Here is an 18,207-nt window from a genome sequence, read left to right on the forward strand (position 1 = left end):
GGTGCCCACTTATAAGATGAATGGGAATATGAATCATGCAGATCAGGAACCAAATCTAGGGGGTCCCCCGGGAAAATTTTGATTTCTAGATGGCGGGAAATGACTTTTTTCCACTTTTGAGCTAGGTGACTTTGTTCTTCAAAATTCAAGGTTTTCCCCTCTTGAAAACGGTCAGGTAAACTTTCTCATTCTTATTACAGTAAATAGGCCTGATATGTATGTAAACATACATAAAAAAAATGTAAAAAAATGAGTAGTTGCGTAGGACTACGTATTCTTTCTTCAATGAATCGTTAAGCTCCAAAGAAAGGGGGCCCGGTGGTTCTCCCCCGGGAAAATTTTAATTCTTAGATGGCGGGAAATGAGCTTTTTCAGACTTCTGATGTGTCTCAATTACTTTTAAGTTCTTCAAAATTCAAGGTTTTCCCCTCTTGAAAACCGGTCATATAATTTTTCCAATTGTTTTTACAGTAAATAGGCCTTATGAGTGTATACATACATAAAAATATATAAAAAAAATGAGTAGTTGCATACGATTTTTTTCCATGAATCGATAAATCCCAAAAAGAAATGGGGTCTGGGGGTTCTTCCCCGGGAAAATTTTGATTCCTAGAAGGCGGAAATTAGTTTTCCCGACTTTTGAGGTGTCTTTTAATTACTTTTAAGTTCTTTAAAATTCAAGGTTTTCCCCTTTTGAAATTATTATAATGAATCAATAAACCCAAAGAGAAAAGGGAGGTTCAGGTTCTCCCCGGGAAAATGTTCAAAAGATACTTCAGAAGTCGGGAAAGCTCATTTCCCACCATTTAAACATGTTTTAAATGGTGGGATATGAGCTTTAACGACTTCTGAAGTATCTTTTAGCGACTTTAGTTCAAGTTCTTTAAAATTCAAGGTTTTCCCCTCTTGAAAACGGTCAGGTAAATTTTCCCCATTGTCATTACAGTAGATAGGCCTATGCCTTATGTGTGTATACATACATAAAACAAAATTGAGTAGTTGCATACGATTGTTTTTCCAAGAGTCGATATATCCCCCCCAAAAAAAGGGGGGGGGGTCCGGGGTTCTCACGCGGGAACATTTGGATTCCTAGAAGGCGGGAAATGAGCTTCCCGACTTCTAAGTTGTATTTTAATTACTTTTAAGTTCTTCAAAATTCAAGGTTTTCCCCTCTTGAAAATTATTATAATGAATCAATGAACCCAAGGAGAAAAGGGAGGTTCGGATTCTCCCCGGTAAAATGTTGATTTTTAAATGGTGGGAAATGAGCTTTCCCGATTTCCAAAGTATCTTTTAGCGATTTTAATTAAAGTTCTTTAAAATTCAAGGTTTCCTCTCTTGAAAAAGGTCAGGTAATCTTTTTCAACTTGTTACAGTAACATTTATAGGCCTTATGTGTGTATACAGAGGCCTACATAAAAAAAAATTGAGTAGTTGCATAGGATTTTGTTTTTCATGAATCGATAAATCCTAAAAAGAAAGGGGCCACGGGGGGTTCTCCCCCGGAAAAATTTTGATTCCTAGATGGCGGGAAATGAGCTTTTCTGAATTCTGAGGTGTCTTAATTACTTTTAAGTTCTTCAAAATTCAAGGTTTTCCCCTCTTGAAAACGGTCAGGTAATTTTTTCCCATTGCTTTTACAATAACTAGGCCTTATGTGTGTATACATACATAAAAAAAAACATGAGTTTGTTGCATACAATTTTTTTCCCATGAATCGATAAATCCCAAAAAGAAAGGAGGGTTAGGGAAAATTTTGATTCCTAGAAGGCGGGAAATGAGCTTCCTGACTTCTAAGTTGTCTTTTAATTACCTTTAAGTTCTTCAGAATTCAAGGAGAAAAGGGAGGTTCGGATTCTCCCCTGGAAAATGTTGATTTCTAAATGGTGGGAAATGAGCATTCCCGGTTTTTAAAGTATCTTTTAGCGATTTTAATTAAAGTTCTTCAAAATTCTAGGTTTTCCCCTCTTGAAAACGGTCAGGTATTTTTCCTATTGTTTTTACAATAAATAGGTCCTATGTGTGTGTGTGTGCACATACATAAAAATAAAAATAAAAAATAATAGTTGCACACGAATATTTTTCAATGAATCGATAAATCTCAACAAGAAAGGGGGGGTGTGGTTCTCCCCCGGGAAAATTATTGATACCTAGAAGGCGGAAAAATTAGTTTTCCCAACTTCTAAGGTGTCTTTTAATTACTTCTTCAAAATTCAAGGTTTTCCCCCTCTTGAAAATGATTCAATGAATCAATGCACACCAAGGAAAAGGGGGTCCGGGTTCCCCCGGGAAAATGTCTAATTCTAGATGGCGGGAAATGAGCTTTCCTGACTTCGGAAATGTCATTTATAAACTACTTTTTAATTTCTTCAAAATTCAAGGTTTTCCCCTCTTGAAAACGGTCAGGTAAACTTTTCTCAATTTTTATTTCATGTGTGTATACACATAATCAAACGAGCAGTTGCATGCGTATTCTTTTTTCCATGAATCGATTAATCCTAACAAGAAAGGGTGGTCCGGGGGTCCCCCCCCCCCCACCTGGAAAATTGTGATTCCTAGATGGCGGGAAATAAGCTTTTTCGACATTTGAATTGTGTTTTAATGAATTTTATGTTCTTCAAAATTATTAAAAAAAAAAAAAAAAAAAATCACCTCACGGGTCCTGAAAAGGTAGGTCTAGAATTATTTTTTCCCCATTTTTTGGCCCAAGGGAGGGGTCAGGACCGATGACCCCTCTTCCAGATCCGCCAATGTGAATTGCGAGAAAATGTAACTCGGTCGGGGACTGGATAAACAATCTCTTTCCCATCCTTCTCCTCCTTCCCTCTTTCTTTTCTTTCTTTTCTTTTCGATACATACAAAAATCTCCAGACATATATTTTTTGCCAAAAATTTGGCGGGCCGCCCCCCCCCCCCGGCCTCCCGGTTCCGCCGGCCATGTATATAGCCATATTAACTTGTTTTTAAAAATCATATTTATAAGAACTTTTTTTGTTGCTGTTTATAAAAATACTAAAACAAATACAATTTTCCTTATTTGTTTAATTCCAAATATTTGAAATTTGAAATGTTGGCTTCTGGCCATTGAGCCTACAGTGACTGCTACACGGCAACGCCGGTTTCCTGATACCACAATTTTGCAGATAGTGGGTTTTTAATAATAATTCATTTGTGCCTTCTAAATTTATAGTATTTACATTAAAAGTGTTTATAACCATATTATTGATTTGTTTTTAGTTCTTCTGTGACCTGAGGTCACAGAGGAACTATTGGGATGATACAGATGTGAAATGTGTGTGTGTGTGTGCGTGTGTGCGTATGTATTTACCTTCAATCGTGGACGCCATTTTGATTACACACCTTCGTATCGTGGACAGCTCATGAACCGTGGACGTCCACGGTTCCAAAACTGCTTTTAAACGCTTTCTAGCGGCTAGTTGGCGCTCTCTATCAATTTCTGATGATGATTGTCCACTATCCGTCGATTTTGAACATTTCAAGGTGTTACAACCAGTGCTGTATGTTATTATGGAACGCCAAAAGGACAAATTACAAGTGGCGCAGTGCAAAGGTCAGTCGCAGTGCAAAAGTCAAGTGGCACAGTGCAAAAGTTAAGTGGCACAGTGCAAAAGTCAAGTGGCGCAGTGCAAAAGTCAAGTAGCGGCACACGCATTTGGATTTACACTGCGCCACTTTTGGTTTTGCACTGCGCCACTCGACTTTTGCTCTGTGCCACTTTAGTTTTGCACTGCGCCACTTGTGGTTTGTCCTTTTGGCGTTCTATACTATCCAAGAGAACATTTTTGATTGTCAGCGCCATTACTGGGTGGCATCAGGGTTGCCATTTGGCCTTTTCATTCATTTAAATTGTTCGGATGAAATATATATATATATATATATAAGATGTGTATAAGAGACAGGTGTGTGTATAATTTAGGCCTATATGAAGTTTATACTCGTTTTAGCTTTATGAGGACAGTTCAATGCAAGTTTGTACCATATAGGGCCTATTGTGTGTCTTTGTATATGTACCATCCTAGTGGAGGTTCTATCTCTTTAGAATCTCTTTTGAATATTAAATACTGTAGGCCTACGTTAATTAATTTATTATTGCCCACTTGAATTGTATAGGACTAGGTCTGTGGTGTTCTGTAGAGCGCCATATAAATGCTCGATGACGTGATCATTCTCGTCCGATGGCCACCTCCAATTTCAAGCAAGCGTCGCAGATTCTTCGGTTACTCTGGAGTTAGGTTGTGAGAATGAAGAAGATAATTCTGATAGCAACATTGATTTATTGCTTTAAGTACTGCGACAATAACATTCAGAGGTGAATTTAGAAAGTTTACATAGAAAAAGTATTTACTAAGTTTTTCATAGGTTTGTTTTAACGCCAGTTTGTGTTACCTAATGTAACTTTCATTGTAATTAAAGAGAGCCATGGATTTGCCAATAAAAGGCCCTTAAAAGTTTTGCTATAGCATAATTACCAACCTGAGAGATTTGAAATACGTGAGTAACTACACCATTTGGCTGGGGGGAGGGAGGTCGGGGTCCATAGGCGGAGCCCCGCTGGGGTCGAGGGGGCGTGGTCCCAGGCGCTCTGACGATCTGAGCATAAGCAGAAATATTTTGAGTTTCAATGTAATTGAGCACGAACTATGTTGACCTAAATATTTCAATAATAAATTTTTAGTAACCCGTCAGTGAAATAAATATTCACGTAAATACTAAGTACTCTCTAATGACTCAGGTTAGTGCACGATCGTTTAAGTTTTTTTTTTAATAAAACCAATTTCTTTAATTTTAAATACATTTTCACCTGAATTTATGATAATTCGTTATCACGCATAGATTTGTGCTAATGCATGACAAATTATGGATCACGCATGTGTTTCTGCAAAATGCGTGTTTCATCCAATATCACTTTGAAATGCGGGACCGTCCCGCGATGCGAGACAGTTGGTAACTATGCTATAGATCGATATCTCGATCGGCCCCACAATTTCGCCCTTTCCCACCCCCGCCTTTTTTTTTCGGCTCCGACCCTCTCCATTTCGGACATCTCTGGATTCGCCCTGAATTGGCCTACATGCCAGCAACTAAAGAACATAGGCTATTTAATATTATGATGTAGTTGGGCATGTATTTTATGGTAATAAAAGAAGAAAAACAGTGGAAGTTTAACATTGTTCTGTGTATATCATTTGAATTTCTTCAATTTCAAACGAATGACCGTTGATTTTCGTGTAATTTTTGTAGTATTTCAAATAAATATGTACCCACTGTAGTTGTCTTCTAATCGGATTAAAATCTGGCCGAATTTTGGCCGATATCGAAAAAAAGTTTGGCCGTATTTGCCGTGGGATGGCGTGTGTTTGGCCGTGAAGCCTGTCGACTATCTGGCAACCCTGGGTGACATTTTGCGAAGTTGGGTACCGCGAAGTTTAGAGATGCAATGCGGAGTTTAGTTTTCAAGGAAGTAGTTTTTTTTTTCGACAGTAGCAGCTGCATAATGTCGTCAGTCTTCAACCTATATTTTATCACAATCCAAGATAAGTATATTTCGTTTATTTAAGACAGAATATTAATAAAGATAGGAATTAGGGGCCTCGATAGATCGTATACTGTATATGTTACGTTAGGCCTAGCTAGTCTGTAGGGTACACCGGGTCCCAGACTTCTACTAGGCCTAGGCCGTCTAAAGTAGCTAGGTATCTAGCCTATGGTAGGCTAGCTAATCGGATAACACTCAGTGTAACATTAACAAGAAAGAGGGCCAACGACAGCGTAGCAGATAACAAATTTACACTGGCCTAGATTCTGTAGTATGCTACTGAATAACATGACATCTAGAGAGGGCCTAGGACTATTACTACTAGCCCTTGGAACTTTATTGATTGAATTTCTCACTGTAAAACCACCCTAAAAAAGTGGTGCAAGAGGCTGGTGTATGCCAGTGTATGACCTTTATAATCCCCTTTTGTATTCTCAAACTGTACTTTAAAATTTAACAATTTTTCTGAACCATTTGATGGAATAAATATTTGTTGTATGAGGAAAAATGATGATTATAATTACTGTACTATTTTATTAAGTAATAATTCTAAATGGGCAATTCCGTAAAATAGTAAACCAAACGGTAAAAAATTAAAATACATCAAATGTGTATGTGTTATACATCATTTTGAAGCTAATGAGTTATGTTTTTGTGAAATAAAAAAAAATTAAGAATTCACTAACCACATGGAAAATAATTGAAATTCAATATAATTAAATAATATTTTAAAATACTAAAGAAAATGTAGTTATAAATTTAATTTCCAATTTTTTCCCTTGCAAAATATCAGAATCTGATTCACTTTTAATTAAAATAAAGAATTAATATGTATTGTGTAATTTGGTGAAATTGTTTGACTTTTTGTAATTAACGCCATATTTTTAATTAAATATTTAAAAATAATGAAAATATGGATATATTCTGGTATATATTCTGGTATATTTTATTAAATCATCATGGCATAGTAAAATGAATTGAGATGATTATTGCAAAAGTAGAAATTAAGCAAGTATACAATTCAAACAAATTACATTATTACTACATTATTGTAAATATTATTAATACAAAGAATAAAGAATACAAACATTATAAAACATCAATTGCACTTACGAAAACATTAAGTTATTAAACTACAGTACATATTACAAATATTGAAGAATATCTATTACACTTACGGAAAACATTAAAATATTAAACTGCAGTAAGATGGTTTATTAAAAAGTTCAAGATGAAAAAGGGAAACACTTCAACATTTTAAAATCTTCTTCTTTCGGCTTCTCCCTTCAGGGGTCGCCACAGCAAACAAGTCGTCTCCACTTCGTCATGTTCATCACATTCTCCTCATTTACACCTAGTTCCTTCATGTCCTCCTTATCACGTCCATATACCTCCTCTAAGGTCTTCCTCTTTTTCTCCTACCTGGTAGCTCCATTTCCAACATCCTCCTTCCAATGTACTCCATGTCTCTTCTGCTTACATGGCCATACCATTTCAGCCTCACCTCTCTCAACCTGTCCCCAAATCGCCTTACATTAGCAGATCCTCTAATGAAATCATTTCTGATCTTATCCTTTCTTATTACACCAAGGGAGAAGCGTAGCATCTTCAATTCTGCAACCTCCATCTCCTCCTCCTGTCTTTTGGTTAGAGCCACTGTCTCCAAACCTCACGACATAGCTGGTCCTACCACTGTTTTGTAGATTTTCCCTTTCATTTTCGCCGACACCCTTCTATCACAGATTACACCAGTTACTATTCTCCACCCATTGCAGCCTGCCTGCACTCGCTTTTTGACCTCCTTGTAACACCCGACATTGGTCTAAACAGTTGATCCCAAGTACTTAAACTCCTCCACTTATTCAATCTGGTTTCCTTGCAGGGTCACCATTTCTCTCTGATCTCCTTCATTTACGCACATATACTCAGTATTTCTCCTACTGACCTTCATTCCCCTTTTTTCCAAGGCATATCTCCAATTTTTCAAACTCTCTTCAACCTGTACACGTCTCTCTGCACATTTAACTATATCATCTGCAAACAACATAGTCCATGGGGCCTCCTGTCTTATCTCATCTGTTAATCTATCCATCACAACTAAAAACAAGGGAGGGCTCGGTGTCGAGCCTTGGTGTAGACCCACCTAAACTGAAAACCCTCCGTTGTTCCTATGGCACATCTCACTACTGTGGTGCTACCTTGATACATGTCCTGAACAAGCGTCACCTATTTCTCTGCTACTCCTGACTTTCTCATGCAATACCACAGCTCCTCTCTTAGTACCCTATCATAAGCTTTTTCTAAGTCAACAAACACACAGTGCAGCTCCTTCTGACCTTCCCTATATTTTTCTATCAGCATTCTTAATGCAAACGTTGCGTCGGTGGTGCTTCTACCAGGCATAAAGCCAAATTGCTGATCGCAAATCCTTACTGCTCCTCTGAGCCTGGCTTCCACTACTCTTTCCCACAGTTTCATACTATGACTGAGCAGTTTTATGCCTCTGTAGTTATTGCAGTCTTGTGCATCACCCTTGTTTTTAAAAACGGGCACAATAATGCTCTTTTCCCACTCATCAGGCAGTTTCCCACTGTCCAAGATTTTATTAAACAGATTTGCCAGAAGCTTTACCGCAAACTCTCCAAAACACTTCCATGCCTCTACCGGTGTATCATCAGGACCATCAAAGCTTCTCTCACTTCATACTCGCTAATTTGTGGTATATGATGATCTACTACATCTACCTCTTCCGCCCGTTGCTCCCTTTCGTTTTCCTCATTCATCAACCTTTCAAAGTATTCCTTCCATCTTTTCAGTACACTCACCTGGTCTGTCAACACATTTCCATTTACATTCTTAATAGTCCGTACTTGTTGCACATCCTTTGCAGCACGGTCCCTTTGTTTTGCAAGTCGGTACAAGTCCTTCTCCTCTTCCTTTGTATTTAACCGTTCATACAACTCCTCGTATGCATTTTCCTTTGCTTTTGCCACCGCTCTTTTTGTCTCACGTCTTGCTTCCTTATATATCATTTTGCTTTCCTCATCCCTTAGGTAATCCCAGTTCTTTTTCGCCAGCGTCTTCCTTTTTATGCTGTCCTGTACTTCAACATTCCACCACCAGGTTTCCATGTCTTTCTTCCTCTGTCTAGAGGATACACCTAGCACTATGCTAGCTGCACTCCTTACCACGTTTGTGACAGTTTTCCAATTTTCTACATCATCAATTTAATCGAGTGCCTCTTTTACTTTGCCCATGAAATTTGTGGTACATTCCTTTTATTTCAACCTCCACCATTTGATCCTAGGTTGAGCCTGCATTTGCTTACGTACTTTAGCTATTAGTGTCATGCTACAAACCACTATTCGGTGTTGTTTTACAACACTCTCCCCTGGGATCACTTTACAGTCTTTAATCTCCTTTACGTTACACCTTCTGTATAAGATGTAATCCACTTGTGTTGACCTCCCTCCACTCTTATATGTCACCCTGTGCTCCATTTTCTTTTCAAAAAATGTATTTACTACAGCGAAATCCATCCGTTTTGCAAAATCCACTATCATCTGCCCTTCTTCATTTATGTCCTTCACCCCATGTCTACCCATCACATCTTCGTCCCCTCTGTTCCCTTGTCTAACATGGCCATTGAAATCTGCACCAATCATCACTCTTTCTTCCATGGGTATACTTTCCAACAATTCATCTACTTCAGTCCAGAAATCTTCTTTCACTTGCCTCTCGCACCCCACATGGGGGCGTATGCACTGATTACATTTATCAGCACCCCTTCTATTTCCAGCTTCATGCTCATTAGTATGTCCGACACTCTGTTTACTTCCAAGACACTTTCAACGAAGTCTTTCTTCAAAATCACCCCTACACCATTTCTTTTTCCGTCTACACCATGATAGAACAGTTTAAAACCACTACCGATGTTTCTCGCCTTACTTCCTTTTCATTTTGTCTCTTGTACACACAGTACATCTACCTTTCTCCTTTCCATCAAATCAGCAAGTTCTCTCCTCTCGCCAGTCATGCTACCAACATTTAAATTTCCAACTCTGACAGTAACCTTTCTTCCCTTTCTTTTCTCCCGCACTCTCCTTACACGTCTTCCTCCTCTTCTTGTTCTTTTTTCCAACAGTAACATAGTTTCCACTGGTACCCTGTTGGCTTTCAGCGCCAGTGGCGGTCGTTGGTAACCCGGGCCTCGACCGATCCAGTATGAAGTTTCTTTGATGATTTGTCTGCATAAATGATTTGGCAAAAAGTTTTTACGCCGGATGTCCTTCCTGCCGCAACCTCCTCTTTTATCCGGGCTTGAGACCGGCACTGAAGGCACTGGCTTGTGCCCCCAGTGGCAGAGTTACTTCAAAATTTTAAAATACATTTCTTTAATTCAGATTCAGAAAAAAAAAATTCTCTTTCCCTTCCCTCCCCCCCTTTTTTTTCCATGTATTTAGATGAAATTACTGATTCACAAGAAAATGACATTTGTTTATTTCCTTTTCTAACCAGGTACAAAGAAATTACCAAAACTCAGTTATAAAGCATATTAGATATACCAAGTTTATACAGCAAATTGGAAGCCTACCATTAATTACACTAATTAGCAAAACCATGTGACAGACGTACATTTTTTCTGTACGTCCGTCGCGCTGTGTAAAATGTGTTATAACCTATGAAATATAGTGAAAATTTTAAAACTGTCAATGTTTCATATGTCTGTAGTTACAGTAGGCTACATGTTGTGGTTGTGCACGAAACATAATACAACATGGACAATTCTTGGCATGAGCCCCATACATAGTTTCTGGTCGAGATCAATTTAGGCTTACTATAATTTTCCTCCCTGAAGTACATTTTTGTCTTATTGTTATCAAACAGTGTGCAATATACACATATTGTCAGTACCATGGGCTTATATTACAAACAAAAAACAATTTTTGACTAAAATTTTAAGCAAATATCCAATAAAAACCAGGCAGGCAATACACAAATTATCACAATGTTATCATCTTGACTAACACAGCTACTCTACCTACTTCATCATAACAATGTTCTGTAATTACAATTACAGCTAAGATGATTTAAATATTGTTTTTTTTATATTCAAATTACAGGATATTATTATAAATGTAAGATAAGACACCTTATTTAGCATGAGTAACCATACAGTTATCTTGATTAACTACAATTACTTTGATTTTTCTTGTATTGAAAAAAAGTAGCTCGTGTTTATAATAATCTCTAATTGCAGAACCTTTAAAATCTAAACTTGCCCATTGCAGGATTCCTTATAAATGAAGAAGTTGACACCAAAAGCTAGAACTTGGCTTAATAGATCTAGTACAGTACAGTATGTAGTCTTTCATTAGTTTAACTGTCTGCATTTATAATTAATTAACAAAGTGCATTTTGGGGACCAAATAATCATTTTTCCTGGTTACAAGTTTAGATCCAACTCCTTTATAATCTGTTTACATGAATGTTCTGAACAAATTGACCCCACAATCAACAGCCTACACCAGTGGTTATGTAGATATGAGAACCTGCGAATATGACCCGGAGATGTGTCAAAGGTCAGAAATGGTATGTCCGGTCATTTTTTAACAAAATATTCTATTTATATAGCAAATATAAATATAAATGTTTTGAACAACTTAGCACCATACTTAACTCTCTACCACATGTGGTTGCGAAGATATAAGGGCCCTATTACTATGATTTTTGACTTTTGACATTTTGCCACATTTTAAATGTTACCAAGCCACCCTGAACCAATTTAAGAGGTCAATATTCTCTTTATCTCAAATGCATACAAAACATGGTCTGGTTACTAGCGTAATGAGGTTAACTGAGGATTATTTGACACAAAATAACCTAAATTATTTTATTCATTATATTTTACACTCATTATTTAAAAAAAAATTTAAAATCCAGTATATTTTGGTACTTTTATATCATATAAGCATACCAGTATATTAATTAATTAATAAAGTAATTTAGATTGTAGATTTTTTTTGTATTTTTAGATGTGTACGTCCGTCACAATTCAGACAAGTACGTCTGTCACGATAAAATTGTACGTCCGTCACAGTAAATTTATGGTGTTTTCATAGAGAAAATGAAAAAAAATTTAATTCAATTTTTATTCTGCTAGAAAGCCCACACATTAGTGGAAAACAACAGGGAAATATTTTTTTTCAAATGTCTCACACATCACAGAGCTTTAAATAAAAATATAGTGACGTAGGAAAAGTCACTTTCTCTGATTACGTCCGTCTCGGGGTCATTTTGACAAGTATCTCCGTGACGCATGCAAGTTAAAAAATGAAAATTGTTGGCCTAATAGTACTAACCAGTAGATGTAATGCAAACTTTAAAAAAAAAAATTGCAAGCTTCATTATGAAAATAAAGATTCACAAAATGTCTGAATTGTACGGCCGAATTTATGGAATTGGCCAAATGTTTAAATATGGTTTGTTTTACAGCTTTGTTCTACTTTATTTCATTGACAGAGCTCAGACATCAATGATGACCTCATCAGCATGGGATATGATAATGTAAGTTTAATATCAAAAGCTTATTTTGCCTGTTTGACTTTTTGCTGTGAATATGTTAATTCTAATAACCAAACATTTTAACTCAATCCCACAGATTTTAAAAAATAATTTTCTGTTTAAAAGTTGCTCTTTGTTTCCTAGTTACTGTAGTTAGTTTTTTTTGTTTTGTTTTAATAATATATGTATCCAAATGTTGTACAGTATGCATGACCTACTGAAAGCAGACACAAAACACTACCAGATTATTGTGGTTCAGTTACTCTAATGGGATGTTGCTGTAGAGTGCTAATAATTTAGGACATTAGTATAATATGGCTATCAAGAAATCATTATTGTCTATTTATTATTTACAGAAACCATTATACCCTGGCAGACCTGGTCCCTAAAAGGAAAGTTGTAAATGCAGTTGGTTAAATGAAAGAACACCCAGAAACCTCTGTTGATATCAACCATGTTTATATTTGGAACAGAATATTGAACTGTAAACCAAAAAGATGGCTGTGTTAAGTGTTACGATCCTACTATCACTAATCGTACTTAGGATTGTGTTTATAAGCTTTGCTGCAAATCTACACTGATGCCAGTCCTGAAATTACAGCCCATGATATTAATGAAAATATTTAAACATTTTACATCAGCTTATCAAAAAGAAGTAAGTCTGTACATTATTTAGGGAATTTAAACACGCGAAGTGTCTTGTCCAAGAACCAAGACAATGTACACAGCATGTGTCCTTGTACGAGACACTAGATCTTGGCTTGTATCTCTCTCTCTATCCAGGTGTATAAAGCAATATAAATGATGTTCTTATAGTTAAACAATGTTAATAAAGTGTTTTTCATTGCTTTCGATATGCATTTGGTTGACTGTAATTTGTAATAATTGTTGTACTGGAGATATTCTGTGAAACATCATTTACAGTAAATGGTAAATACTGATAGTAGCTTAATATTGGTTAAACTTTTACATTTAGACTCAAATGTTTCCCTGCTAAGTGATGTTACAGCAGATCACACTCAACTAATTCACTTAATTTAGTACAGTATTAATTTTAAAGGCATGTTAATATCATACACAAATGATAACCAAATTGGAACACTGTCTAACATTACACAACAATGTCATCATCACTATTGATAAATAACATCACGACTTTCAAATTGATCAGTTTGCCTTTTTATTCACGTGATTAGCGTCAATAATGATAAGCTCTTTTGTTTTGTTTTACTATGTGTATTGAGGGTCCCTAATGATCAGCTTCGGCTGGAGGGACAAGATTGCTGAAATAAATAAATAATAAATGTTATAACAATGCTGAAATAATAATGTTTACAATACATTTACACTAATTCTGTTAAAATATCTAACATTGTAGGAAAAGCCTACTTAAGCTTCATCAAAAACAATCAATTTGTCCATCTTTATTGAATAGCGAAGAGCTGTGATGAGTAGAAACATGCAGTTCATATATTAAAGGATAGTCTTGCAAAATGGCTACAGCATTAACCTTAAGAGTGGATTTCAGAGGCAATACATTCACATTTCATCCAGTAATTGTTGTGTGTTTAACAGTTATTTCAACATTGCGATAGTTGCTAATAGCCTGCGAGCAGTGTACACTGCCTTTTAGATTGTACTTCCATCAAACTTATACTCAATCATGCAAATCCCTCCAGAAATGTGGTAATTTTGGCCTTCCATTGTGCTTCGATAGTTTACATTTGGTTGTTCATCACAAGCTGGTGTATTATTGAAATACAGTAGTTGACATAACTGGGAAAAAAATGTTTATCATTAACATTGAGGGGTATATACCCACTCATATGGACGCAGGGTGACCTCGAATATCACAAAAGAACAAAGCGGCTGCAGATAACTTCAAAAGGAAGAATATAACTGTTAATCTAAGGCCATATTTGTGAAATATGGCGAAAAATAAGCCAAAAGATAACTTCAAAGTCATTAAACGACACTTCAGAAATCGGGAATCTCATTTCCCGCCATTTAGAAATCAACATTCTTGCCGGGGAGAATCCGAACCCCGCTTTCCCGTTGGAGTTTATTGATTCATGGAATCGTTTTAAAAAAGGGAAATCCTTGAATTTTGAAGAACTTAAAAGTCATAGAAAAACACCTCAGAAGTCAGGAAAGCTAATTTTCTGCCATCTAGGAATCAACATAATCCCGAGGGAGAACCTACACCCCCCCCCCCTCCTTTCTCTTTGGAGTTTATCGATTCATGGGGAAAAGAACATGTATGCAACTATTCTTTTTTTAGTTCCTATGCATGCAATGCAATAGGAACTATTGTAATCACTCTTCTTTTTCCTTTGTTTCTTATTGTGTGTAGTATGTGTGTGCGTGTGTGTGTGTGTGTGTAGACATTTATGCAAATGCGCATGCGTCAAAGTAAAATTTTCCGATATTTTGTTTTACCACGCGATGCGAGTTCGATGGAAAGTTTCTGCAGAGTTCAGTCAGGGCTCACGCTAACCGATCGGCAAGTCGGCATGGATGAAACTATTTTGGTTTTACGGCAAAAAAAAAATCAACTGCTGTGGCATAGGTATTTTGAGGAAGGCCTAAAATAAAACAAAAAGGTTTTAATACTAGCTGAAATACATTGTTTTTTCACTAACTCCATGCGACGTTTTTTTCTGTTGTATGAGTAGTCATATGAAGGTACTATATCCCTGACAGTTGGCTATGCAGCAATGTACCCTTTGAATGCAAATTGAAGACAAGTGAAGATATAAAGGCAGCCTACTGTCGGGTACATAACGACTGTCCAACTTTCCACAAAAACATGAGGCCTAAAAGCTAGGCCTAGTTCGGTACTAGGTGCTATGGTGGCAGATGTTCAGTCAGTGATATCATGTTATCGTCTAATACATTTTAATAATGTGTGTAAAGTTTTGAATGCACCGCATGGGTCGCCTTCTTTGTTATGCGGTAGTAGTAGTAGTATACGTAGCAGAGTGACGGCAGCAATCTAAGCCTAGCCTAGATCCTAGATAGTATACGTTCTTGATCATCGTAATGAAAACTTCGGGTGACAGACGATTGGGCCTAACTGGTGTGGACGATCGGACCCAAGATAGCTTCAAATAAATTTTAGTCCTAGTAGGGCACTATGCCTACGAAATGTTTTCAAAGAAATTTGATAAAAATATTACTGTAATTTGCCTGTCGAATTAAATTACCAATGTGGTCTAAATATATGTATATATATATATACACACACACATGTGTAAATCATCTTTATTCAATCTCAAGTAAAAAAGAAGACACATCAAATCCAGGTCAGGGTCTGTAGATACAGACCAATGCATGAAGACAACAAATACATATTAAACAAAATATCAAAAGAAAAAAAAAACATTTATCAGATTCAGATTAAAGGGCGAACGGCCAGATAGATTAGAGCCATCCAAGAACTATTACATTAGTGTAATATTTTCCCATGCAGGGTTAAACCTAGCATTCCAAATTGTGTAACTGGTTACGAGAGCAGTTTCTGAAATTTCCTTAATTATTGCTTTTGCGTTTCTTGAAGTTATCTTAAGAATATCTTTTATTCTACATTCATTTGCTGGAGTAATGAGACCTCTACTTCCTATTTCAAGGCAGGTAAGTTTACCTCTAAACCCATTTCTGACAATATCATTGATGGTATCTTTGTATTTATCCTCTTTTCGTCGATGCGCTTTATCGATATTCATTTCAAATGGTACGGTTAATTCCAAAAGTTCGATATTATTACCTGTTACGATAACAATATCCGGTTTTGCCTTCGTTATGGACGCTTGGGGGAATTGTTCCCCCTGCTATGGAGTAGCCTTTTACGTCTGCATAAACATTGTCAACCCTCCTATATTTCAGAATATATTTAATCAGCAAATCTATTATAGATTCGTGCCGCCACGTAAATCGGCCGTGTTCGAGTGATACAGGGCATGAATTTTGGACATGCACAAAAGTTTCCTTATTTTGACACATATTACACTTATCATTTGTTTGCTTACCCCATGTACGGAGATTACTAAAATTGGGAAAAAATATATGGATGCCCTCACTGCGAAACTCAATACCCCCTTAGGTAAATTATAAATCAAAGATCTCCATGTAAGGTCTGCAGAGATAAGGTGTGTAAGCTTTAGTAGGTCACCCTGTTTCCCTAGGGGTTCCACATATTGATGCCAGAATTCAATCCTATTTTCAAATATAGTTTCTTTTATATGGGGCTTAATTTTTGACCAATTGGTATTCGATTCAGCCCTAGAAACTGATCTATCGTGGACTACTTGCCATTTTCTAGAGCCATTTTTTTTTGCATTTTTCTTGACCATCTTATTTCTCTTTCTAATTTACATTTCGGAGCATGGGTTACCCGACTGTCAGCCTTAATCAGGGAACGAGAATATGCTAGGACATGTGATTCCAGATACACATCAGATATTCGGGGGAAATTTAATCCCTCTGGACTATGTAGGAATGCTGGTGTAGGTCCGTTTATGGCCAATCCAGTCCATTGTTTATTGCGTTTGTGTGTATGTGGTCAAGCGTTTGAAGCTGACAGTCAGTTAACTCATGCACTGTTAACATATAGCGAAATGATGGTGTAGCGTATTGTGTATATATATATATATATATATTTGAATTCGTTTCTAATATGGCTTTTATTGATGTTGTTAATTGTTCCATTAATTTTATTCTTTATGAATTCAAAGGTTTCCTTAGTTTTACCACTAAAAAACAACATACTACCGAGAAATTTCTCGGGTGCACTCTTCAAGGACTTAAGAATATTAGCCCCCAATGAAAAGTAACATTCATCAGGCTTACCGCCTCTGATGGACATGGTTTTACACTTAACAGGCTTAAGAGAAAGATGCATAGATTGTGTAATATCCATTATCTCATTCATTAGTTTCTGATGTGTCCTTTTGTCTTTAGTGATTAGACAAAAATCGTCTGCAAATGGAAGAGTGATAAATTTCTTTCCATCGAGTTCGTAGCCATACGCGGCTCCTTGGTTTTCAGGTAGTGTATAATCGGGTTGAAAGCCATTAAGAAAATTATAGGTGACAGGGGGTCACCCTTGAACACCCCCGACAGAAATTAAAATCCGATGACTGCCAAGCAGGACCACGGATTTTTCTACGGAGTCTTGAATAAAGTGTAGTTATATAACTGTGGATGGTAGGTGGGATTCTATATCTCTCCATCGTGTAGTTTATTAAGTTATGCTCGACTGAGCCAAAGGCGTCGGCTAAATCGAAAAAAGTTACGTGAATTGTCCTTTTCTTGTTTCTTGCGTGCGTAGCAATTCATTTATTACAATTGAATGTTCTACGCATCCATTTATCCCATTCAGGAACGCTTTTTGTGTTTCAGGACCAATATACATATTGCTTGTCATAAAGTTAGCTATTCGTTCGGCAACAATTTGATGGAATTATTTACCGATACAAGATATTAAAGAAATCATCCGAAAGATACCTGGTTTGCTAGTGTCACCATCCTTATAGATAAGGGTGACGACACTGCGTGACCATCTTACTGGAGGATCACCGCTGATAAGCAGTTTACTAAATAATGTGGCAAGTAGATGATGTGTTTCTGGAAGTTTTCGTAAGAGTTCATAAAAGATGCCATCTTCCCACGGGGCTGAAGTTGGTTTCTTGTTATTGAGAATTTTTCTGACGTCTCTGGGTCTCAATGGGTCGAGGTTAAAAGGTATGAAGTGTTCCTTTAGGGATATAGAGGGGAACCATTTAAGATTTTGGATATCGACGTTATTCGCTCGACTATATTTTTGGGGAAAGTATGTATTGGCTGTTTCCTTTGAGAAAGTGGGAGTTGATTGAGCTTTACTAATGTTCTCGAAGGCGTTGTGTAAATTCTTCACCGGCGTCAGCTGGCGAAACGTCGTTTGTTGAAATATCAAAGTGAAGCGGACCAAGGTATTGTTTAAGCTCGCGATTATGCGCTGCCCATTGGTCGCTTGTCAGGGACGGAATAACAAAAGAAATCTGTGCCGAATCCAACAACCAGGCACTTCGTCGTGTGCTATCGTCAGC

The 18,207-nt window shown here is 36.9% G+C and overlaps 2 protein-coding genes across 2 annotated transcripts; both read right to left on the reverse strand.

Moving 5' to 3' along the window:
- Window positions 1-8,217: 8,217 nt before the first annotated feature.
- On the reverse strand, window positions 8,218-8,688 carry LOC117101709. Its single transcript, XM_033241740.1, has one exon. The coding sequence runs from the start codon at window positions 8,686-8,688 to the stop codon at window positions 8,218-8,220; it is 471 nt and encodes a 156-aa protein (XP_033097631.1).
- A 147-nt stretch (window positions 8,689-8,835) lies between these two features.
- Window positions 8,836-9,707, reverse strand: LOC117101710. The gene is made up of 2 exons (XM_033241741.1): window positions 9,546-9,707; window positions 8,836-9,402 (listed from the first exon to the last, which is right to left on the reverse strand). Exons 1-2 carry the CDS (start codon window positions 9,705-9,707, stop codon window positions 8,836-8,838), a joined length of 729 nt encoding a protein of 242 aa, XP_033097632.1.
- Window positions 9,708-18,207: the final 8,500 nt, after the last annotated feature.

This window comes from Anneissia japonica, unplaced genomic scaffold, assembly GCF_011630105.1.
Source record: "Anneissia japonica isolate Jap-2015-1 unplaced genomic scaffold, ASM1163010v1 scaffold2240_len173809_cov135, whole genome shotgun sequence".
NCBI classification, from domain to species: Eukaryota; Metazoa; Echinodermata; class Crinoidea; order Comatulida; family Comatulidae; genus Anneissia; species Anneissia japonica.